Below are 24,714 nucleotides of genomic sequence, written 5' to 3' on the forward strand. Positions count from 1 at the left end.
CAGACAACATGTCTGTACTTAGCGACGGACGGAACTGTAGTAAATAATATTGCATGAAACAAATACTGCTATAACAGACAATATGTCTGTCTACTGGAACGGTCAGAACTGGAGAGCCGGACTGCCCGAGACACCTCGCGCGCCAAGCCAGCAAGGCGTGACCCGAACGCCACCGAAGTGCATCGGCAGTAATATCGTCAGTCTTTTGTTTTAGTAATACTTTGATTTTGAAATGACTGTTTGATAGCTGGCTGTTGAGAGATGTTTATTTAAAAAAATGAAGTAATTTGGATGACAGGTTTAATTAATAATAGCAACTAAAGTTTAACGTTTTGGCGTCGTACCGCCTAACACAGCAGCCAATCACAGAGCAGCAGCATGATTCTCACGGGAATGGTACCGAATCTAACATCTGTCACCGGTACCCCAACCCACATTGCGTCATCTCTATGCTTCTTGCATCTCCACTGCCCTGGGAGTAGCTTCCTGGAGCCTAATGTGATGGCTTAATAAGCCAGAAATATTACAAGCGGCAGTCGCAGAGCGCGGCTACAGCGTCGGCGCCCCGGGCGTGTTGCAGAGCAGCAGCGGAGCTCGGCGGCGCGGCAGGCGGAGGAGAGCGGGCGGGGCCCCCGCGAGGCCTGGACGTACGACGGGCCGCCGCGCACCCCGGAGCCCGAGGGCCGCGCCTCGCCGCTGCACAACGGCGCGCACGTCAAGTTCGAGGTGCCCAAGGTGCCCGTCATCTTCGTCCTCGGTGAGTCCGCTTCTCTCATCTACTTCTCCCTCTTTTAAAATTATCCTCTACCACCGCAATAACTGTACTCGGTGAAGCAGGGGAAGGTCGAGCAGTATCGACCGCGTAAGCTTTTTCCAAATTCCAATACGTGACCTGACAAATAATGTGAAACACCATTGTTGGATGTCAGTGCAACTTACAGCCGTTCACACCGTCGGCTGGTATGTACACTCATGCTCATAAATTAAGGATAATTGCAGAATGTGGTGCCACACAACGTGGCACTACACAAAACTGGCGCTAACGGCGTAGGCACATAGGGAACACACACGACACAGATCTGTAAGTCCACGGTATTGCTGATAAGTTGAGAAAACCGTCCCGAAACACATGTGCTACAAAACCCCACTACTTCCGGCACATGTACCCCGACATCAATATGGGCTATGATCACCATGCACACGTACACAGGCCGCACAACGGGTGAAATGTCCCCTTAGAAAAAATTAAGGAATTACTTTGCTGGAAAACCCCTTACCTTATTTGATTTTCAAACAGCTGAGCAAAACTGAACGTACTCAGACATTACTCTCTTTACTTATTCTGATCAACACTACACTGACACACAATATTTTCAGCGCAACGCAATCTGACTTTCAATAATCCCTACAAAAGAATGGCCCTGACTAACAATAACCTATACCTTTCATGAATCACTTACAAAAATCTTCGTTATCGAACTACTGCAATACAGCGAGCGCCACTATTGCCAGCTAAATAAAAGATTCTAACTACTGAAGGCAATAGCTACTGTGGTGTCACCGCCAGACACCACACTTGCTAGGTGGTAGCCTTTAAATCGGCCGCGGTCCATTAGTATACGTCGGACCCGCGTGTCGCCACTGTCAGTGATAGCAGACCGAGCGCCACCACACGGCAGGTCTAGAGAGACTTACTAGCACTCGCCCCAGTTGTACAGCCGACGTTCATAGCCATGGTTCACTGACAAATACGCTCTCATTTGCCGAGACGATAGTTAGCATAGCCTGCAGCTACATTTGCTACGACCTAGCAAGGCGCCGTATTCAATTGATATTGAGATTCTATTAATGTATCATCAAGAGCGATGTTCTACAAATGTGGATTAAAGTTAAGTATTCCAGAAGCTGCGTACTTTTCTTTATAGCATTCATTACGTATCCTGTTTCAGACCTCACGCCAGCCTGCGTGAGTTTAAGCGCGTGCCTTTCGGCTTCCTCTCATTGTGTCTAGGCTGTCTTGTGTAGACACAACAGCTACTGATAGTCATAGTCAGCAAATCAAAGATTTTGATAGAGAACAAACAATGTATTTACCTTAATAACGTTCAAAAGTCACAATATATATATATATCAGTTCATGACATCCAGTCTTATAAATTTACTCTTTCTGATGGACACACGTCCAGATCATCCGCTCTCAAAATTCCGTCATTTCTCTCCCCACATCCACCACTGCTGGCGGCTCACCTCCAACTGCGCAGCGCTACGCGATGTTCCCATCCAACTGCCCAACACTACAATAGCGAATATTCTAACAATGCTAACCAGCTACAGACTGCACACAGCACAGTCAGTGATTTTCATACAGAGCGCTACGTCGCATTACCAACATAAAAACCTAAACAGCCAACTTACACGGGTTGGCATACTCTGGATCAGGTGATCGAGCAGCTGCTGGGGTATAGCCTCCCATTCTTGCACCAGTGCCTGTCAGAGCTCCTGAAGTGTCCTAAGGGTTTGAAGACGTGCAGCGATACGTCGACCGAGAGCATCCCAGACGTGCTCGATGTGGTTTAGGTCTGGGGAATAGGCAGGCTACTCCATTCACCTGATATCTTCTGTTTCAAGGTACTCCTCCACGATGGCAGCTCGGTGGGACCGTGCATTATCATCCATCAGAAGAAAAGTGGGACTCACTGCTCCCCTGAAAAGGCGGACGTACTGGTGCAAAATGATGTCCCGATACACCTGACCTGTTACAGTTACTCTGTCATGCAGGGGTGTACGTGCACCAATCATAATCCGACCCCACACCATCAAACTACGACCTCCATACAGGTCCCTTTCAAGGACATTAAGGAGTTGGTATCTGGTTCCTGGTTCATGCCACATGAAAACCAGGTGAGAATCACTGTTCAGATTGTACCTGGACTCATCGGTGAACATAACCTGGACCACTGTTCCAATGACCATGTATTGTGTTCTTGAACCAGGCTTTACGGGCTCTCCTGTGACCAGGGGTCAGTGGAATGCACCCTCCAGGTCTATGGGCGAATAAACCATGTCTGTTCAGTCGTCTGTAGAGTGTGTGTCTGGAGAAAACTGTTCCAGTGACTGCGGTAAGGTCCCGAGCAAGGCTACCTGTGGTACTCCGTGGCCGTCTACGGGCACTGAAGGTGAGATACCGGTCATCTTGCGGTGTTGTACGCTGTGGACGTCCCGTACTGTAGCGCCTAGACACGTTTCCTGTCTGCTGGAATCGCTGCATAATTTTAAGATCACACTTTGAGGCACATGGAGGGCCCGTGCTACGACCTGCTGTGTTTGACCAGCCTCCAGTCGCCCTAGCATTCTTCCCCTCATAACGTCATCAATATGGGTTCTTTGAGCCATTTTCAACACACAGTCACCATTAGCACGTCTGAAAACGTCCGCACACTTACTCGCTGCACCGTAATCTGACATGCACCAACACACCTCTACGTATGTTGGCTGCTGCCAGCGCCACCGTGCGACGACCGCAGGTCAGATGCACCACATGGTCATACACCGAGCTGATTTAAACCCGCAAACAGCCCACCAGAGCGTTGTTTCACCAAGTATCAGCATTATCCTTAATTTATGAGCTTGAGTGTGGTTTGCTTACTTGTTCATTGCTGGTACCTGTTGTTCGCTGCAAATTCGCGAATTCAGCTGCCCTCAGACGTGCGTCCTCACGTCTTTACATAAAATCGTAGTAAATTTACCCGCTTTCGTTTTTGTGTTATTCAACCGATGCTTGGTTTTCAGTAGCTCTGCAAGTTTGTTCGCTTGATTCAAGAACTCGTCTTACTGAAAGGCCAAACTTCAAACATTATCGTACAGTATTGTTTCCTGAATGTCCTCGGCAATAAACTTGTTGCTTTCTAAAACCGGTTTCACGCCCACCTTTCTGTATTTCCCGTAAAGCTTTTGTCTGCCGTTTAATGTATTTTTTTTGGAACCGAATATCCCTCACTCGCTTTTGTGATTGTCATTGCGAGAAGTTTGACTTTTTCATGCGGTTTCCTTCATGTTATTATCATCCAATTTATGTTCTGACTGGTCCAAGTTTGACTGTTAAAGAAAAAACCCATAAAAATTAAGTTTTTATACTGTCTGTTTTTCCCTGTACCGACTGAAATTTCTTTGTCAGACGCAATCCGAACGTACCATTGTGTAGCATTCTCATTGTTATTTCTTGGCCTAGATATTGTTGCAGCCTACAGCACAGAAAATAATATTAGTTGTGTATCTTCGTATTTTAATATTAGTAGTATCTAAAAACACAATAAAATGTCATATTACTTAGCTGCAAACAAAACACAACACTTCGTAGCTCATACACCGATTAACTCACTTGCCGCAGATAACTTGTTTTCACTCCGAAACGCACTGTTATTTTGAGTCACGTTCATCATTAGTTCACACTGCGGTGTGGCGACAGGTGCCGTTACTCGCACTGTACTCCTGTTCCGTTCCTAGAAATATTTTCAATGAAATTGAAGGGCGCAGACGTAGTAGATACAGATAGAAAGAAAAATATCCAATAATATTGCATTTGCCTGATTCTGGTGCAAGGCATAGAATCTAGATAACGTATAAAAAAATAAAAAGATAAATTGATTAGGCTTTCACTTGTCATATGGCAATGGAACTGTAAAACCAATTACTAATTTCCTTTTAAATACCTTGTTTCCCAAAGTACAATTCAGCGTAATTGTCTGGTCAATGCCAAGAATGCTTCATGTGTTACTGAAATGTGCTATGTTGGAAGCAAAGCGTGGAACACTTACTTCCACAAAGTAGTCGTCGGTTTGTTGTATATCAGAACCTCTTGGTGCAATGAACATTGTGAATTAGCTCTGTAATTGCCACACTGATCTGCACTTGGAGCAGTGGCATAGTACTAATTTCATTTCGGAATGCAACTGTTTACAGTAGTCCAGATTTATAAAAATATCTTGTAAGCAACTCATAATGTGAAAAATGAATGAATAAATGAATAGGAAGGATATTAACCACTTACCTATAAAAAATTAATTACTTTTATATTTAGCCTCAGAAGGTTTGATAACAGTTGAGTGATGTACTTAAAATTTTCGAAGTCTAATCATGTAATAAATTACATGCCCTACAACACCGTTCGCAAAATAGAGCAAATGAATTTGTTTTTGGATGGTACCCACTTGAGAAAACACAATTTTGTCTTCTTTTATCCAAACATGTTTCGCTGAAGATACAGCACCATCAGTGCTTTTCTTTATATCAAACAACAAGTAAAATGCCCTTCACTATCTGTACTTTGAGCTTTTAAGAAATTATTCACAAATAAAAAGCAGACAAGATTTTTATATGTATCTTGTTATACTGTGGTTTCTGTGTTTCACGTTACATTATTATTTCACAGTTAGTCATCTGCAACCAGAGAGAACTTAATGTAGAAAATTATTTGTGTCAGAAATTTATGGCGGGGTTTTTCCATCCTGCACCTTATATGGGGCTGATTGCTGTGTTAAAAGGTGATTCTGAAGTTGTAATACAAAACACTTCATTAACTGCACAAATTCGCAATGGCATTTGTCCCAAAAACAACTTAAAGAACGTTCGTGATCACTTGAAATAACAAACACACAGTTTACTGGCGTGGTACCAGGTCTGCGGAAAGCGTCATTCTGCATGGCTGCATGGCTGTAGGGCGGCGTCTGTGAGGCATCGCGCTGGTGGAGTAGCATAGGCAGGACAACAGCTCGAAGCAGAGCGGAGCGTCCTGGCTCGCCTTGGGATTTCCCTTTGGTGGACTACGAGGGTAGCTGGCCCGTGGCACTGAACTGCGAGAGCAAATGAACCCAAACTGAAATGGCAATGGAACTGCCTGCTGGAGGCTGTGACTAGTCTTATGTGGCTAACAGGTGGAAGTACGAAACTTCCTGGCAGATTAAAACTGTGTGCCTGACCGAGACTCGAACTCGGGACCTTTGCCTTTCGCGGGCAAGTGCTCTACCAATTGAGCTACCCAAGCACGACTCACGCTCCGTCCTCACAGGCCAGTACCTCGTCTCCTACCTTCCAAACTTTACAAAAGCTCTCCTTGCAGCACTAGCACTCCTGAAAGAAAGGATATTGCGGAGACATGGCTTAGCCACAGCCTGGGGGATGTTGGAAGGTAGGAGACGAAGTACTGGCAGAAGTAAAGCTGTGAGGACGGGGCGTGAGTCGTGCTTGGGCAGCTCAGTTGGTAGAGCATTTGCCCGCGAAAGGCAAAGGTCCCGAGTTCGAGTCTCGGTCCGGCACACAGTTTTAATCTGCCAGGAAGTTTCATATCAGCGCACACTCCACTGCAGAGTGAAAATCTCATTTAGGTGGAAGTACGTTTGCGTCCACATGATGTGTGGACGGTTTTTGTTCATCGACAGCAGCGCTGCCGTTTTTCTGTTGCACGCGCTGCGTGAAATCTAAGCTGGTGCTCGTGGTGGAGCCTCCAACAAACTGCGTATAAACATACGCTGTCGTGACATGTGGTGCCCGTCTTGTATGAATACACAATCGCCGGAAGAGAGACACTTGTGGGCGACGGGTAGGCAACCCCGCATGACGGACACGTCGGACTGGCACCTGACATAGGCGGCCTACGGCCCGTATTCAAAGGGGATGTTATACTTAACATTATTTTGTCTTGTGTGGAAAACTGTGCGTGTTTTTAGTTTGTGCATACAATATTTTCCCTTTTTCTTATTTTCCAATAACTGTCAGCGTAAAAAACCAGAATTTTTTAAAGTTTCACTGTCGCTGTTTACAAAACTACGTGAACAAGATGGCGGACAATAGAAGAGTTGAACGGCTTCTGAGCCGGAGATTTTCATCTTCTGATAGGCCTATCCGACATTGTGTATTTATCTGACAGTTCTTTGAGGAAAGAGAACAGCATTCCATTGCTGCGAGCTGTGTATTCGTTTATTACTTTTTTCCTTGAACTGTGGCCATTTTTATCTTGGAATGTTCCTTAGTTATTAGTTTCTGTGGGGGAAGCTGTTGCTACGCTTGAGAATTTTTAAGACTGTGTTGACGTCTGCCCACATCTCGTGGTCGTGCGGTAGCGTTCTCGCTTCCCACGCCCGGGTTCCCGGGTTCGGTTCCCCGCGGGGTCAGGGATTTTCTCTGCCTCGTGATGGCTGGGTGTTGTGTGATGTCCTTAGGTTAGTTAGGTTTAAGTAGTTCTAAGTTCTAGGGGACTGATGACCATAGATGTTAAGTCCCATAGTGCTCAGAGCCATTTGAACCATTTTTGTTGACGTCTGTTTGTCTGTGTTTCATATGAATAAGGTGTTCTGCGATTATAGAATGACAACTGTCACTTTTTAGGGATCATCTGTGTTCTGTGTACCTAGCATTGAAATCTCGGCTTGTCTGCTCAATATAAAACGTACTGCAGTTAAGATACGTCAGGTAGTAAATACCAGATGTGTTGTGTTTGTCTGCGTTGGTGTTGAATGTTCTTAGCTTACTCTTTATTGAGCTATCTGTTCCGTGGGTGATATTTGTGCTTGTTTTTTGAGTATGTTGGCTATCCTGTGGGTTGCTTTGTTGTTTTATTGATGGTGTACCACTTGCTTATTGCTATGGATGCTTCTTGTTCATGTGTGCACGTGTGTGTTTGTTTGTTCATGTTCTACACGTCTGTGTTTGTCTATCGGCGATGACCTGTTCGTTAAGTGTGGCTTTAATTCTTGTTTCATTTTTGTGACTCAGTTTGTGTGTAATGAATGTGTTGTGTCCATTCTCCATGAATATTTTTTCGATTATCCGTAGTTCATTTTTGTAGTTGTCTTCATTACGTGGAGTTTTATTGTCTATGCAGCATGTCTTGGAAACCAGTTCGTTTGTGTGTTATCAGGTGGTTTGAGTTTATGTGTGTGGCTATGCTGATGGTGGTGATTTTCCTGAATATGGAGAATTGATGTTGGTGGTTGTTTTGTGTGTTTATTGTGAGCTCAAGAAAGTTTAACTTTTTAGCATTTTCTCCTTCCTTGGTGAATTTTATTTTTTTAATGGACAGTGTTTGTCATGGTCAAGTTGGTGTTCGGATTTTACTATGATTTCATTGCTGTTTTTCTGAGTGTGATGGGTTTACTAGCCAGTGGATTTCTTGTCAACATGTTCCTTAACCACAATGAGCACAAAATACTTGCAACCATAGCAAACCCAGACAACACAAGTTTGTGTGCCAAGGGCCATGTGACAGTGCTGACTCCAGTTCCTGCCAGATTTCGAAGTTAAACACCATCGGGGCATGGCCAGTACATGGATGGGAGATCGCCCAGGTATGGTGCGTGGTGCTCGCAATTTTCGCTTTACCTTTACAGCAGAGAGGGCAGGGGATGTGGTGGGGTCATTCGCGTGATCACCAACCTTGGCACCAATGTCCTGCATTAAATTAAAAACCCTCCACAGTAACTCATAATGTGAGGGCATGTGACACTGTTGATGGGCATCTGACCATCAGACGGGCACATTAAACTTGGTGGGCCTCTTTGTGCCAGCACTGGGTTTTCACCCTCTGCTTTCTCTCATTATCATCCAGCACATGCATGACACCGCACTACATTCACACTCATTACAGTCACCTACACTTAAGTTACACTTATACAACACAAAATGCTCACCTTTTGTGAGAAAAGGTGCCTTTGTGTGTGAACAATAGAAAACACCTTTGTAATTCAGTTGGTTGGACATGCCATTCAGGGTCTCCCAGTCATTCATGTCATACGAGTTTACCTTACTTTACTTTAATATTAAGCAGTTTGCTGACATCGCTGTGTAGATGACATCATATGGCGTTCTGGATGAAACACCCAGTTGCCTCGAAAACGTCCACAATGACATGAAGACCGTTCATCCATAAATAAAATTAACCGTAGAAAAAGAAAATGGAACAGTTAAACTTCCATGACTTCACAATACACACACAACCACCAACAGCGATTGTCCTTATTCAGGAACGCAACCCTATACAAAAACTCGACCAACTGAAAGCTCACAAACAAGCGGTTTCCAGTACATGCTGCATAAACTGAATCAAACTCCACCTATTGAGTACTACAAAAATGAGCTACTGAAAATCAAACAAGAGGCTGTGGAGATGGGATATGACACAAACTGAACGAAAAAAATAAAACGACACCTATCAGGCAAACAGACCATCATCAACAGACAAACACAAAGGCACAGAAGATAAACACATGCAACACACACACACACAAGCACACTTGAACACGAAACGTGCACAGCGGCAATCAAATTGTACACTCTTACTTACAACAACGTCCGACCCCCGGTAGCTGAGTTGTCAGCGTGACAGAATGTCAATCCTAAGGGCCCGGATTCGATTCCCGGCTGGGTCGGAGACTGGGTCGGGGACTGGGTGTTGTGTTGTCCTAATCATCACCATTTCATCCCCATAGACGCGCAAGTCGCCGAAGTGGCGTCAAATCGAAAGACTTGCACCAGGCGAACAGTCTACCCGATGGGAGGCCCTAGTCACACGACGACTTACAACAACAACGCAGCCCGCAAGATAGGCAACATAAAAAAGGACTAAAACTATCCTATATAACAGACAGCTCAATACAGAGAAAGCTAAGGACAACCAATACCGATACAGACAAGCAAAACACATACGGTATTCACTAAGTGACATGTCATGACTGCAGAGCATATTATACTGAACAGATAACCAGAAATTTCATTATTAGATACACGAAACAAGGAAGAGCACAAAAAAGTAACAATTGTCGCTCTACATTCGCAGAACACCTTGTGGTTGTGAAACCACGCTAACAGACATCAACACAGATTTAAAAATTCTCAAGCGCATCAGCAACTCCTCCACAAAAACTAATAACTATGAAGACTGCCAAATAAATCCACAGTTCAAGGAAAAGAGGTAATAAACGAATACACAGCTCTCTCCCTCAAATAACTGTCAGACAACACTAACCCATAAACACACACACGCCTTCCCCCCCCCCCCCCCCCCTCCACACACACACCATCTTCATAAAGAACGAAATAAGTTTAACCGTAACATTTACACTTATGAATTTCCGATGCAGTTAATTTTCTACAGTGAATTCTCTGTGACTACAGATGAAAAACTGTGAAAGAATAACTACTGCAATGCAAGGCATGGAAAACCACAAAAATCGCAATGTGCGGTAACAGGGTATATACTGTATAAAAAAACTTCTCTGTTTTCGTACTTTTGTATTTGCTAAAGGCGGATCCAATTCACGAGCCAATGTATTTGTAAGCGCTCATGGACACGAGAGCTTCAACCTAAATATGAATATAGGGAAAATAAATCTGTTTCATGTAGTGAAACTTTTCTCTAAACAATTGTTGAAACTTCTTCTTGATTACTTGTTACAACTGGGAATAACAGAACTTGCCAAACTCTTAAACTGGCGGTTACTCGTGCCAAGGTTAAATATCATGAAAAAAATCGGTACGAAATAATAAAACGACTTTAAAAGGATTAATTGTTAGTGTTTGTTAAATAATGTGTTTATCCTGATTCTGAACATTAATAAAATGTATTTCAAAATGGGATGGAATATCCCTAGGGTTGTGCCTCTAAAATCATTTAAATCAAAGCTCTGTTCATGAAACATATTTACATTTAAAGAGGATTGCAAAAGATCGCACACAACCCCTATTCGAATGTATTCTTCCCAGTACAAAAACTTTAAAAATTAATGACTACTGCTTGCTTCTCAAAAAATGACTAAGAGTAAAAAATCGATGTACGTTTTCAGAACCGGCCTTGGGAAGAAAACAAAAGCAAATAACGTGAAATTAAGCTTCTTTCTCTACATATGAAATACTTCTTGTTGTCACTTACGACGATGTTCAAATGGTTCAAATGGCTCTGAGCACTATGGGACTCAACTGCTGTGGTCATAAGTCCCCTAGAACTTAGAACTACTTAAACCTAACTAACCTAAGGACATCACTCACATCCATGCCCGAGGCAGGATTCGAACCTGCGACCGTAGCGGTCGTGCGGTTCCAGACTGTAGCGCCTTTAACCGCTCGGCCACTCCGGCCGGCTACGACGATGTCTTTCGCCTTACAAAGCAAAGAAGTTAGATCATTAATTTCTTTTTCATTTCGCTATTCTTTAACAATCATACTCTGTTAAATAGTGTGCTTATGAGGTGGTAATTCACCCTCATAGTAGCTCTTGGAAGAATGATCTAACCTATTGGCCTTTAGGCGTCTCTTACATAGCGTATAAACTTGTCAGTTCAGAAAGCCGTTTTTCTGGTAGTGAATATGGATGACGTTACCGAGAAAAGAGAAAACAAAGTGTTAGAAGTTTTCTTATTAGCTGATCGAAACGTTATGATATTGCCTAAATATATCAATAAAATCGTTGTTAGATACCCACTGAAATGTATTCGCCAGCACTCGAAGTAATAACGGGGTGACAGTGTAAAAATCCCCATTCACGATCAAGCTTATTTGTGAAATTAACCCTTATGCAACCACGGATATGTCACACAAACCCGTGCACGATCCAACTAGTTTGTCAATTTAGCCTGACTTTTGCAGCAAATGCCGTTCGTGTATGCTGCATTTCGACACCAGTGTGAATGGCTACAAACGCAGATAAAGTATTTCTATCGTTTACTCTGGCACCGTGTTCAAAGAAGCAGAAGAAGGAAACCAGATGATGGTCCAGGAAATGATTTAAAATGAGAGAGAAATGGACACCTAAAAATCTGTTAAAGTAAATGTCACACTTGGAACCTGATGACTACATCAACTTTCTCCGAATGAGCAGTGAAACTTTCGATAACTTGTTTGGAGTTATTTCGCCCTCTCATTGTAATAGAAGACAAGCACACGAAAACATATTCTTCTCTTTTTTATTGTCTTACGGCAGATTACTAAAATATCACAGTGCGGGAACATATAACCTACATCGGCTGTGGAAGAACCGCCGGCCGAAGTGGCCGTGCGGTTAAAGGCGCTGCAGTCTGGAACCGCAAGACCGCTATGGTCGCAGGTTCGAATCCTGCCTCGGGCATGGATGTTTGTGATGTCCTTAGGTTAGTTAGGTTTAACTAGTTCTACGTTCTAGGTAACTAATGACCTCAGCAGTTGGGTCCCTTAGTGCTCAGAGCCATTTGAACCATTTTTTTGTGGAAGAACCGGAGAGCTTGGATTTTTTTTCTGTTTTATTGCACTTCCCACTTGTATGTTGTGCGTGAAATATTAATTTCCTTCTTAAATTCTTGCTGCGTGATATACGGTTGGGAAGGACGACACCGCTGCCATTTTGGTAATTTCCTGTTTTGTTTTTATCCTATATCGTAGCTTCCATAGTTGTGGAAACTCCAGGTACAATGGAAAAATTTAGTAAAATTCTGTTCTACATAACATGTCCGATGAAACATCAATACAGACAACATCTATCTACATCTACATCTACATCTACACGGATATTCTGCAAATCACATTTAAATGCCTGGCAGAGGGTTCACAATTCTGTATTATTCCAATCTCGTATATCGCGCGGAAAGAACGAACACCTATATCTTTCCGTACGAGCTCTGATTTCCCTTATTTTATCGTGGTGAACGTTTCTCCGTATGTAGGTTGGTGTCAACAAAATATTTTCGCATTCGGAGGAGAAAGTAAATCACTTCTGGTTTACTCGATGACTTTCCGTCAATTACTACGAACTGTGACCTCTCTGACAGGAAATCACAAATCCAGTCACATAACTCAGACGATATTCCATAAGCACGCAATTTCACTACAAGCCGCTTGTGTGGTACAGTGTCAAAAGCATTCCGTAAATCCAAAAATACGGAATCGATCTGAAATCCCTTGTCAACACTTCACGTGAATAAAGAGCTAGTTGTGTTTCACAGGAACGATGTTTATGTTGACTGTCTGTCAATAGACAGTTTTCTTCGAGCTAATTCATAATGTTCGAACACAATATATGTTCCAAAATTCTGCTGCATATCGACGTTAACGTATGGACCTGTAATTTAGTGGATTACTCCTACTACCTTTCTTGAATATTGATGTGACCTGTGCAACTTTCCAGTCTTTTGTTACGGATCTTTCGTCGAGCGAACGGTTGTATATGATTGTTAAGTATGGAATAATGCATCAGCATACTCCGAAAGTAACCTAACTGGTATACAGTCTGGACGAGAAGACTTGCTTTTATTAAGTGATTTGAGTTGCTTCCCTAATCCGAGGATATTTACTTCTACGTTACTCATGTTGGCAGCTGTTCTCGATTCGAATTCTGGAATATTTACTTCGTCTTCTGTTGTGAAGGCATTTCGGAAGGATGCGTTTAGTAACTCTACTTTGGCAGCACTGTCTTCGATAGTATCTCCATTACTATCGCATTGTTTGTTTCTTGCCGCTAACATACTTCACATGCGATCAGAATCTCTTTGGATTTTCTGCCAGGTTACGAGGCAAAGTTTCGTTGCGGAAACTGTTATAAGCATCTCGCATTGAAGTCTGCGCTAAATTTCGAGTTTCTGCAAAAGATCGCCAATCTTGGGGATTTTGCGTCTGTTTAAATTTGGCATGTTTAGCGCTTGTTGCTTGTGCAACAGTGTTGTAACCCGTTTTGTGTACCAAGGAGGATCATTTCCGTTGTTTGCTCATTTATTTGGTATAAATCTCGCTTGCTGTCTTGTCAGATTTCTCTCAAACACTTCAAAAAGGGCATATATTTGACAAATACGTCAAGCAGTGCCACACACGGTTAAATTTTTGGAAAACGTAGTTCAGTTTACGATGTTGCGGTGCCTGTGTTGTTAAGAAGTACGATGCAATGTTCCTTCGGACATGCACTGCATCGTACTTCTTAACAACACAGGCACCGCAACATCGTATTTACCCGACGACGCCAGGCCACGACATTCATCTAAACTGTCTCTCCACCTGTACAGGAATAACATATTGTGTACGAGTGCAGGTCGTTGCGCACGAACGACGACGTTTGGAATTTTGGGTCTGGCCGTGAGTCGTGCATGGATAGCCAAAGCAGTTAAGCGGGGTTCTGGGCTCGAGTCCCGGTCCGGTACGAATTTTCATTGCCGACCTTCCTTTATACAGCTGATGGTTGACCGTACCCTCAGCTGCGAAACTATTTTATGCACCAGTGAAGTTTGACAACTTGTTTGATCGTGTACAGGGGCCTTAATGACCAACAGTAAGTAAATAACTGCACATATTTTAAAAATGTTCCCAAACTACGTTAAAAAAAACCGCTTTCTCTCCTGCCGTTAGAGTAGTTCATTACAATCGCTGGTGCATTATCCTAGCCACACCGTCTCGTTGTCTGCTCATGATACTTTAAGTGTGCCAACTAAATTCCTTCTGAATCTCCTTTCGCTATCCATTGAAGTGGCCTTCAATACATTCCCTTCTTTTTTCTTCTTCGCCTTGTTCTTCTTCTTCTGACTGACCACTGGCAGATTAGCGATTATCTGGAAGGGAGCTGAACGTCGCTTCTACCTTTATTTCACGCTTCTGTAGAAAAATGCAGGAGGGAGGGAAAAGACGACAGTATGGGTAAGGTCATCCGTAGTTGCAACTCGGCACCCAAGACTTGTCTTCAGTGCTCGAAGTTATCCAATTGCCAAAACACCTTAACTACGTAGAGACTTAGCGGGACCGAAACAGTGACAACTGTGTTTCCTTATGGGACGGCAGCACGTCAGGATTATGTAAGCCACTGTACAGTACGTCTTTCTTAAGACTGGTGTGATGACTGCGGTCTATGAGGAGGAGTGTGCGTCTTTTTCGTTGTTAATTTGGACCTATGTCCCATTTAATGGACTATAACGGCAGCCTGTACAGGACTGGCGGGCGAGTTCTTAACGCGACGATTACATGCCTCCTTTCAGGAATTAAATCCAACAGAAAATGCATTTAACGCTTCAGAATGAAGAACCACAGTCTTGATACCGCTTCCGTTCGCCTTGGTGATCTTCACAGGGTGCTTGTCCACTAATAGGAGAGGTCTATGTCGGCGATTGCTGCGCAAAAATTGTCTCCACCTACGCGTACACTTTAATTACTCCACTACACAAACATTTGGGGTTACACTTGTCTGGTATGAGATGTTCCCGGCGGGGTCCACTGGGGGCCGAACCGCACAATAACCCTGGGTTCGGTGTGGGGCGGCGGTGGGGTGAGTGGACTGCTGTGACCTCTGTGCGGTTGTGAACAACTGAGAGTTACGGCGGGACGAAGCCTCTCCGTCGTTCCTAGGTCCCCGGTTTAATACACAATGGGAGGGGTTACCGCAAGGTATGCTAGACGGCTGTAAACACAATACGGCGAGTGCTGTGCAAAAATATGTAAGGCAAGGGCGCCGAATCCCATATTGGCATTGTATGTTAACGGCGGATGAATTGTCTGTTTGAGCCAGTATCAACCAGACTGTATCAATATCACTATGTTAGATGTCATAAATGATGCCAGAGCACCTAAAGGTCCACAAATTATCGAATGTGCCTAATGTTTCGTGGATATCGGTTATTCCTTAGGAACATAAGAATATTATTCAAAAAAGGTTTGCAGACAATTTCAAAATTATCTACTACGAGGAATGAAAATTGAAAGATAATACCGTCTTTCTTTAATATCACAGTTTAAAACCGAAATTAAACCATGACAGCGACTAATGGTGCGTGTTTAGTCTCGAGCATATACTGATCAGCAGATAACCTGGACTCTGTGATAAAATATTCAGGAACGAAAACTAGTAGTAGCTGAATGAAAACAATGGAGACAGATCTTCGCCACTGTAAGAGATGTAGAAATACACTGAAGATTGCTCAGGAAACAAGTGATGGTACGGCATATATAACTCATGATGGGAATTTACATGTAATTCAGCGTAGAGAATAAAATGAAACAGAGGAAATTTAGGTGAAGAGGTGACAGAAGGTGAAAATGTCTCTAGGGCTCCAAAGTACGATAATGCATTTCATTACATAAGAAGGTGAAATTTATGAAAGAAAGTGTTTTACTGAAGTATTGAATCTAACCACCAACAACGCAAATGATACTGCAGTTTTCTCAAGCTTATATGAGTGTGATAAACTTTGCAACCATCCTTGAAAATATTATTAATCACTGATTTTTTTAAAAGTGTAGACTTTAGACTAACAAATTCTAAACAATAAGTGTAATTGTTTGTCGCATTTGCTTCTGCGATTGACGCAGTCTAACCGCGCACTGCACGGAAATTAAGCTAACAATTTACGTCATCAGCTGAAACTACAAATTATCATAACTCCCTTTCCCAGTTATTGAATTGTATTGTGCATTTAATTCGGGTACCTAGAAACGACGGAGAGGCTTCGTCTCGTCCTAGTCCACAGTGGTTCATAACCCCCACAACAGGCCACAGCAGTCCACCCATCCCTCCGCCGCCTCACACAGAACCCATGGTTATTATGCGGTTCGGTTCCCAGCAAACGACCCCCCCCCCCAACCCGGGAACATCTCTTACCAGACGAGTGTAGCCCCAAATGTTTGCATGGTAGAGTAATTATGGTGTACGCTTAGGTGGAGACAGTGTTTGAGCAGCAATCGCCGACACAGTGTAACTGGGGCGGAATAAGGGAAACCAGCCTGCATTCGCCGAGGTAGATGGAAAACCGCCTTAAAAACCATCCACAGGCTGGCCGGCACACCGGACCTCGACACTAATCCACAGGGCGGATTCGTGCCAGGGACACCTTCCCGCTCGGGCAGCTGCGCGTTAGACCGCGCGGCTAGCCGGGCGCGCTTCCCAGTTATTGATAATAATGAAAAAATCTGTAAATTACTGAATCTCAAATGAGTTCATAATTAATAACTTGATTAAAAGCTGTTCAGCAGTTGTTGTACAATACATGCAAGAATAAAGTGCAGGCAAAGAGACAGTTTGCGACTGAAAAAAAAAGAAATGGTTCAAATGGCTCTGAGCACTATAGGACTTAACTTCTGAGATCACCAGTCCCCTAGAACTTAGAACTACTTAAACCTAACTAACCTAAGGACATCACACCCATCCATGCCCGAGGCAGGATTCGAACCGGCGACCGTAGCGGTCGCGCGGTTCCAGACTGTAGCGCCTTTAACCGCTCGGCCACACCGGCCGGCCTGCGACTGAAAACATTTAACTTATCTTGTCTACTGAAAATACAGAATTCACTCAACTCCTCTTTGGAATATCTTTAATTTACCGATGTATTAATTTTACAGTTTTATTGTATGAGTAAATACGAGTGCTATGAACACTATTCACTGTAACTAGGATAGCATCTATTCACAAGAGGAGGCTATGACATTCGGATCACGGATTTACTTCAAGCTCTGTACAGTTTTAGCTGCCCATTAAGACAACATAACGTGCAAGCAGGTGGGCGTACTACTTAGGCGATTTCGAGACTATCGCTAGAGAAGTTTTAGGCGTCAATGATGTACAGGTGCGTTGCGACCCTGAGCATGAGATGACAGGGGTCATGTGGTTAGCGTGCGAGCTCGCGTAATCGGTGGATCGAGCCGGGCTCATGCTTTCTTTATTTATGTTTTTTCCGACACTGGTCATATTATTTCACACGTACTACATTTGAAAAGTAAAATAGTGAAAAGACAGATGTATTTACATGAACTTTTATTGAACTTCCGATGTTATTTGATTGTTTGATAATTTTTAATATCACAGAAAATATTAAATTTTAGCTATCGACAAGTAAACGATCAAACGCATGAAGTTTTACTGAAAAGGTATGCCTGTCGTAGTTTACAAAATCCCTTATAGCTCCAATCGGGTAAGGTACCTAGAACTGCTTTGTACCTGGACGCTTCGATCTGCGGACAAAGGTTTTAATGGCTCTGAGCACTATGGGACTCAACTGCTGAGGTCATTAGTCCCCTAGAACTTAGAACTAGTTAAACCTAACTAACCTAAGGACATCACAAACATCCATGCCCGAGGCAGGATTCGAACCTGCGACCGTAGGGGTCTTGCGGTTCCAGACTGCAGCGCCTTTAACCGCACGGCCACTTCGGCCGGCGACAAAGGTTTCAAGGACGAGGGACAGTCTTAGAAATCCCAAGTCAAATATCGATGAATATGGATGTCAATAAATTTACTGAATAAAACAGGGAGTTACAATATGCCAGAATATGAGGGTAATGTACGATAAATGTCGGATATGCTTTCGACATTACTGGTTACAAGATGATATTTTTCATATAGATGCGGAAAACGTAAATTAAAGTGGTATCTACTGCATCGAATGAATGCAATTTTCCCGCATGCACAAGTAATCTCCAGAGTGTTTAAGGAGAAACAAAGCTCGTTGACATTTTGAAAAATTTGTCTTTCTTCCGATAGTTGGGATGCAAACCATGCGTAGTGCAATATTTTCGTAAATATCGGTTCCGAAAATTGACGATGTACGACAAGATATATTTCAGTATCATCTTCACGAGAAGTAATTTCTCGTTGGTTGTCAATCAAATATGAACAAGTTTGAAGGCGCTTGATAAAGTTTTTAACTTCCGTATAGAAATAAAAGTCGCATAATATTTGCTGTAATAATACGAATTAGCAAATAACCAAACAACATCAATAAAAGTTCATGTAAATACACATGTCTTCATCATATTACATTTCAAATGTAGCATGTAAGAAATGATATGACTAGTTTTGGAAAACAGTATAAATAAAAAAAAGGACAGGACTCGATCCAGTCATCCACCGATTACGGAGACTGAACGCTAAGCACGTGTCCGCCATAATCGTGTTCAGGGTAGCAACGCACCGTCACATCACTGACACGTAAAACTTCTCTAGCGATATTCTCGAAATCACCTAAGTAGTAGCCACACTAATTGCACATTATGTTGTCCTAATGGACTGCTGAAAGTGTACGAAGTTTGAGGTAAATCAGTGGTCCAAACATCGTTGCCTCCCCTTGTCAGATAAATATTAAAAATGTTGGACTATTTTGTGTATAAAAGTCGGCTTTGTGGACATAAAGTATTGCGTTAACGAGGTCACGAGTGGAAAGGTTCCCGCGTTGCATTTGTCGGTCAGCCAGACGCCACACAGGACTTTTACGCTCTCTTTTTCCCCCCGTGTTGATATCCTGCATGTTGTATAGGCGCAGTAGAGTAGTACATGCAAGCAGAAATTCTCGACAATCGTTTTTGGCTTCGACGTTCCTATTGTAAATGCCACGATTTCTTCAGCGGACAGACAAGAACAAACATCATTTGCGCGTCTCCTGCGCCGGCGATGGCCGTACTTATCTCCCCTTCTTTCTTGTAGACTGACATACTTTCTGTGTAACTATTCTCTCAAGAGCAATTTTCCCTAATACAAGATAAGATATTTTTCACATGTAACTATCAATATTTAATATGTATATGGCATTAATTTGACTTTTAAGTTGTCTTACGACAGATATAAAATATCTGTTACTCTCACCAGCTGGTAAAAAAGAAATGTAAGTCACTTATAAAACATTATTTTGAAGATTTAAGTTATTACTTTCGTCACGCGCTGCACGGTCTCACGTGAATACGTAGATAAACAATTCCTTACTTACGCTGTATGACACTGTTAAATATTTTTTATTAGCTGCGGCATGAGGGTAATCTTCCAATACATATTAGTCTCTGCATATTTATCGGCAGTGAAACAACGCTGGCCGAACTGAGACGAAGTAACACCAGAGCCGTCGAGAACATTGCACAAGGTCATTGGCTTCTACAATCTTGAGACAAATGGTCGTTGCTTGTCAGACGTTTCTGACTATGATATGTAGGGGTTGGGATCAAGATGGTTCACCACTGTTTACAACGATAAAAGCTGGCCTCATTGGTGAAGAAGTGATCAAAGGAAGACGATAATTCAGAGAAAATACGGGACAGTAACCGAGTTGTTCGAGACGTGGAAGACTTATCGAATCTGGGTGTCAGGAGTGCACCTGCTCGGTTTCCTCTAGAGAGATACGACAGCTAAATCCCTGGAACATATCGGATTACGACGGAGAAGTTGGTGTTCCCAGAATGTGTTTTCACTCTGCATCGGAATGATTTGAAACTTTTTGGCGGATTAAAACTGAGTGCCGGACCTGGACTCGTACCCAAAATGTTTATCCGTCATGAGAAATGCTTTACCGATCCAGGCACGACTGACGACGCACCCCCTACGCACTACTTCCACCAATACGTCTTCCTACTTTTAGAAATTCTCCTGCGTACATTGCAGGACTAGTACTTCTGGAAGAAAGGAAATCACAGAGAAATCACTTGGCCAATGTTTCCTAAAAGAATTTTCACTTTGCACCGGAGTGTTCGTTGGTTTGAAATTTTCTGGCTCATTAAAATTCTATGCGGGTTGAGACTCGAATCCGAAGCCTCTGCCCTTCGTGGCAAATGCGTTACCATGTCATCTATCCTGACACGACCAACAACAGTCCCTCAGAGCTCTACTTCCGTCAGTACCTGCGTATTAGTTTTTGCAAACTAGGAGAGAGGTACTAGGGGGAATAAAGCTGTGAAGGCAGCTCGTGGTTCTTGCCTGAGTAGCTCAGCCGATAGACCATTTGCCCAAGAAAGGCAAAAGTTCTTGTTTAGAGACACTGTCCAGCAAACAGTTTTAATCTACTAGGAAGCTGAAGTTGTCTGAGACGTGACAGGTGAGACAATGCGTGGCGACCAAAGATTATGGTACAAACAGGCAGTTTATCGGGGGAATAGAAGAAATTAGGCTGTGAGGATCTGATGATTAGATAATCCTTACAGGATATGAGTTAGGGTATACAGGGTTTGTGTAAAAAGTAATAAGAATGACTTTTTGCTGACACGAGTGTACTTCGCAGCGTCTGCTCCCCTGGGGGCGGGGAGGGGATTGGTGGTGGGGGGTGTATGGCCGAAAACGCGCGGCGTGCCAGTCGCCTGCGGGCTCTTGTCTCGACTAGGAAATTCGGGTACCAAAATGTTAGATATGTGTTGGCAAGCCTACGGCGATGAATGCCTGAGACAAGCCCAGGTTTTCAGGTGGGTGAAGAGCTTTAAAGAGGGCCGGAACAGCGTTGAGGACGAGTACTGCTCCAGAAGCCCGTCAACCATCAAAACTGACGAAAACATAGACAGTGTGCGCGTTTTATTGAACACCTACCGTCGGATGAGTGTCAGGATGATAGCAGATGGCCTCGGACTTGAAAAAATGACAGTGCACAGCATCATCACCAAAGAATTGTCGATGAGGAAGATCTGTGTCAAAATGGTCCTGAAGATCTTGTCAGACGTTCAAAAGCAAGCACGTGTGGACGCCTGCCAAGACAATCTCCAGAGCCTTGACGCTGATCTGGAATTTTTAGATAACGCTATCACCGGAGACGAAACCTTGATGTTCCAGTACGACCCAGAGACAAAGCGCATGAGTGCCGAATGACACATGGCAGCATCCACACGTCCAAAAAACGGCTCGCATGAGCAGATCGAAGGTGAAAGCCATACTGACTGTATTTTTCTACGTCAGGGGCGTGGTTCATCATGGGTTTGTGCCCCAAGGCGAAACTGTTAGGGGTGCTTTTTATTGCGAAGTGCTCAAGAGACTGAAAGCCAGGGTCCATCGCGTGAGGCCAGCCATCACCGATGACTGGAAGCTGCATCGTGACAACACACACTGAGTCACACCTACTTCATGGTGGCCAGCTACCTGGCCAAGAAAGGGATTCCAATGATTCCCCAGCCCCCCTACATTCCCAATGTGGTCCTGCCAGACTTTTTTTATTCCCTAAACTAAAAAATTCCCTGAAAGGACACTGTCATGGGACCCTGGAGGAGGTCCAAGCCGCCACGACGACGGATTTGAAGCTCATCTCAGACTCATCGTCCGTGGCAGCATTTTGAAGCGTCGAAATCTCGCATGCAGGGGGTTGTTGACTCTCAAGGGTCATACATCGAAGAATACTAAGTGGTTGCAGCTTTATCTACAATAAATTTTGATTCACAAGCTCAATCTTATTAGATTTTATGCAAACCCTGTATTTAGGTGAGGGAGACAATAGGCTTCAGGGTTGGATTGGGTGTCAGTGCTAAATAATTTGTTGCGATTTTTTTAGATGGATATTGTAAAGATGATGGCATGTTAGTAAGATGCGGTTTAGTGCAGCAGGATTTCTTAGCTGGACCGGAGTCAGTTGATGGTGGCAGATTAGGCTAATACTGATGTAGTGGCTGATCCAGGTGAGGCTGCTGCATATGCGACTACTGCAGCTGTGGTTGGTGCAGTTGCGAGTGATGACAATGAGGCCTTTGTTTTGTTATGAGGTGGATGTACGAGGAGCATTCAATAAGTAACACAACTGATTTTTTTCTCGGCCAATTTCGGTTGAAAAAATACAGAAGTTGTTGTGGAGCATCGTGGAATATTCCCGCGTTAGTCCCTATATGTAGCCTTCAAAATGGCGTCTGTAACAAGGTGCATTCCAAAAGACAGCATTTACTGAATTTATTTTGGCAGAGATCCAGAGCATTATAGATGTTCATAAGTGCTTGCAGAATATCTTCAGAGGCCTGGCAGAAACAAAAGCATGGTGAGTTGTTGAGCGAGGCGTCTGTCATCATCGCAACAAAGTCGTGTGAATCTATCCGATCTTCCACGTGCTGGCCGGATGCATACAGCTGTGACTCCTGCAGTCGTGCCAGTGATGGAGGCGTTTTTATAATCATAAATATTACGATAATAACTGGTCGTGTTAGTATAGAACCTGCTGTGAAGCAATTTTGGTGAATCAAACGCAGTATTCGGATGCTTGTAATAGGCTGCTTCTATAGATCCCCTGCCTCAGGAACAGTAGTGGCGAAACATTCTAGGGGGAAATTTGGAGAAGACGGGTCAAAAATTTCCTGGTCATGGAGTACTCTTAGGGGAGATTTTAATTTACCACCTCTAGAGAGACTCAAGTGATTAGGGCGGGTTGTAGGAACAGGGAATAGTGAGAAGTTATTTTACATGCTTTATCCGAATATTATCTTGATCAGTTAGAGAACCGACTCGTGAGAGAAACATCTTAGATTTCCTGGTTACAAACAGGCCAGAACTTCTCGACTCAGTGTAGACCAGCGAATCAGTGGTCATAAGGACGCTATAGCAACACTAAGTGTGAATACCAGTAGAAATATAGGAAGATATTTATGCTTACAAAGTGTTGCAAGTGACAGATTTCAGATTACCTGAAAATTCACCACCAAACATTCCTCTCTGATGCTGAAAATGTTGAGTATAAATGGTCAAAGTTCAAGGACATTATTCAATATACCTTAGACTAGTATGTGCTGAGCAAAGTTGTGAGGGACAGGCAAAACCGTCCGTGGTTCGGCAGCTCCGGTAGAAAGCTTCACTGCAGATTTAAATGTGGGCAAAGACTTGTCGGCAAGCCAAAACCGAACTACGCAAAAATTAGCCTAAAGGGAACCATGCGTGAAACGTTCCGGCTAGAAAGTAAAATTCTATCTTTTGATCGGACGGAAAATTCTGAGAGTTTTAGTCTTATGTTAAATCAGTAAACGAATCAAAGCCACTCAGAGACTTCAGTGGCACCAAAATGGGGGATAACAGAGAGAAGGCAGAAATTTTTCCAAAATTTTTTCTCTGAGAAGAGTAGTACTGAGTTTCCTCCTACAACTCGCAAGAACTCCAAAACGATACACACACATAGTAAGGTGGCTTGCGGAGTGTAGCTGTAAGTATAGGTGTAGAAATATATGCGTATCAAAACTGAACTTTTTGTAGTTACTCAGTATTTTGCTTTAATTCTGCACAGTACACTCTAACACATCGAAAATGTTCCTATAAACACTTCTCCAATCACTAAACGTTATAATCTTCAAGTAGAAATCAGCCTGGTAACCCAGGCACCTTGTCCTTGAGAAAATTAAGTTAACATAATTTTTTATCGAAGGGATAATGTGAATAATTTGTTTGAACGTAATCAATACCCAAAGAAGTGTTAAATGCAATCGATGGCTTGTGAGATTGTCCGCACCTTGTACCTGCACAGCGAGTTGACTAATATGTGCAAACTTAGCTTACCACTTAGCGCGCAAATGGACAAAATATCTGAAATGTCTTCTCAAGCCCAGGGTGTTAAACAGACATTCTATATAAACATGAACCTGGCCCTGTAAGTTAGCTAATATTATGTGCAGATCGCAAAAAAATCATTAGAAGTACTGCTGTCACTTAACTAGAATGCATGAATTAATAAAAGTGAAAGTTTGGGGTTTATTCTAGAAAGACAAAACAGCTATTCCCTTTTTTAATCTACATATAATCTATCAACTGTGCTCTCAGGGGTGAAGCGATACACAACAATCATGCTCAATTACTTTCAACAGTCAATAACAAAATACTTAACTCTTGGACATATTGAGCTGACGATTAATAAAATCGATATCTCTACATATGAAAAAAATTTTATCACAGGAAAGAATGATTAAAATCATCATTAGCTCATTACATCTGTGATGTTGTAGCTGGTCAAGGCACTGAGTTGGTGGAGAATAAATCTACTTTATGAACCAATGAAAAAACTCTCATATACTCAAAGTGAGGGTAGGTTAATATCC

The 24,714-nt window shown here is 43.0% G+C and overlaps 1 protein-coding gene across 1 annotated transcript in view; it reads left to right on the forward strand.

Moving 5' to 3' along the window:
- Positions 1-24,714, forward strand: part of LOC126483907 (adenylate kinase isoenzyme 5) — a 454,419-nt gene that overhangs the window by 66,685 nt on the left and 363,020 nt on the right. The window contains exon 2 of the mRNA XM_050107178.1: positions 581-757. Within this exon, the coding sequence (XP_049963135.1) occupies positions 581-757 (177 nt within the window). The remainder of the gene's footprint in view (positions 1-580; positions 758-24,714) is intronic.

This window comes from Schistocerca serialis, chromosome 6 (assembly GCF_023864345.2).
Source record: "Schistocerca serialis cubense isolate TAMUIC-IGC-003099 chromosome 6, iqSchSeri2.2, whole genome shotgun sequence".
NCBI lineage: Eukaryota > Metazoa > Arthropoda > Insecta > Orthoptera > Acrididae > Schistocerca > Schistocerca serialis.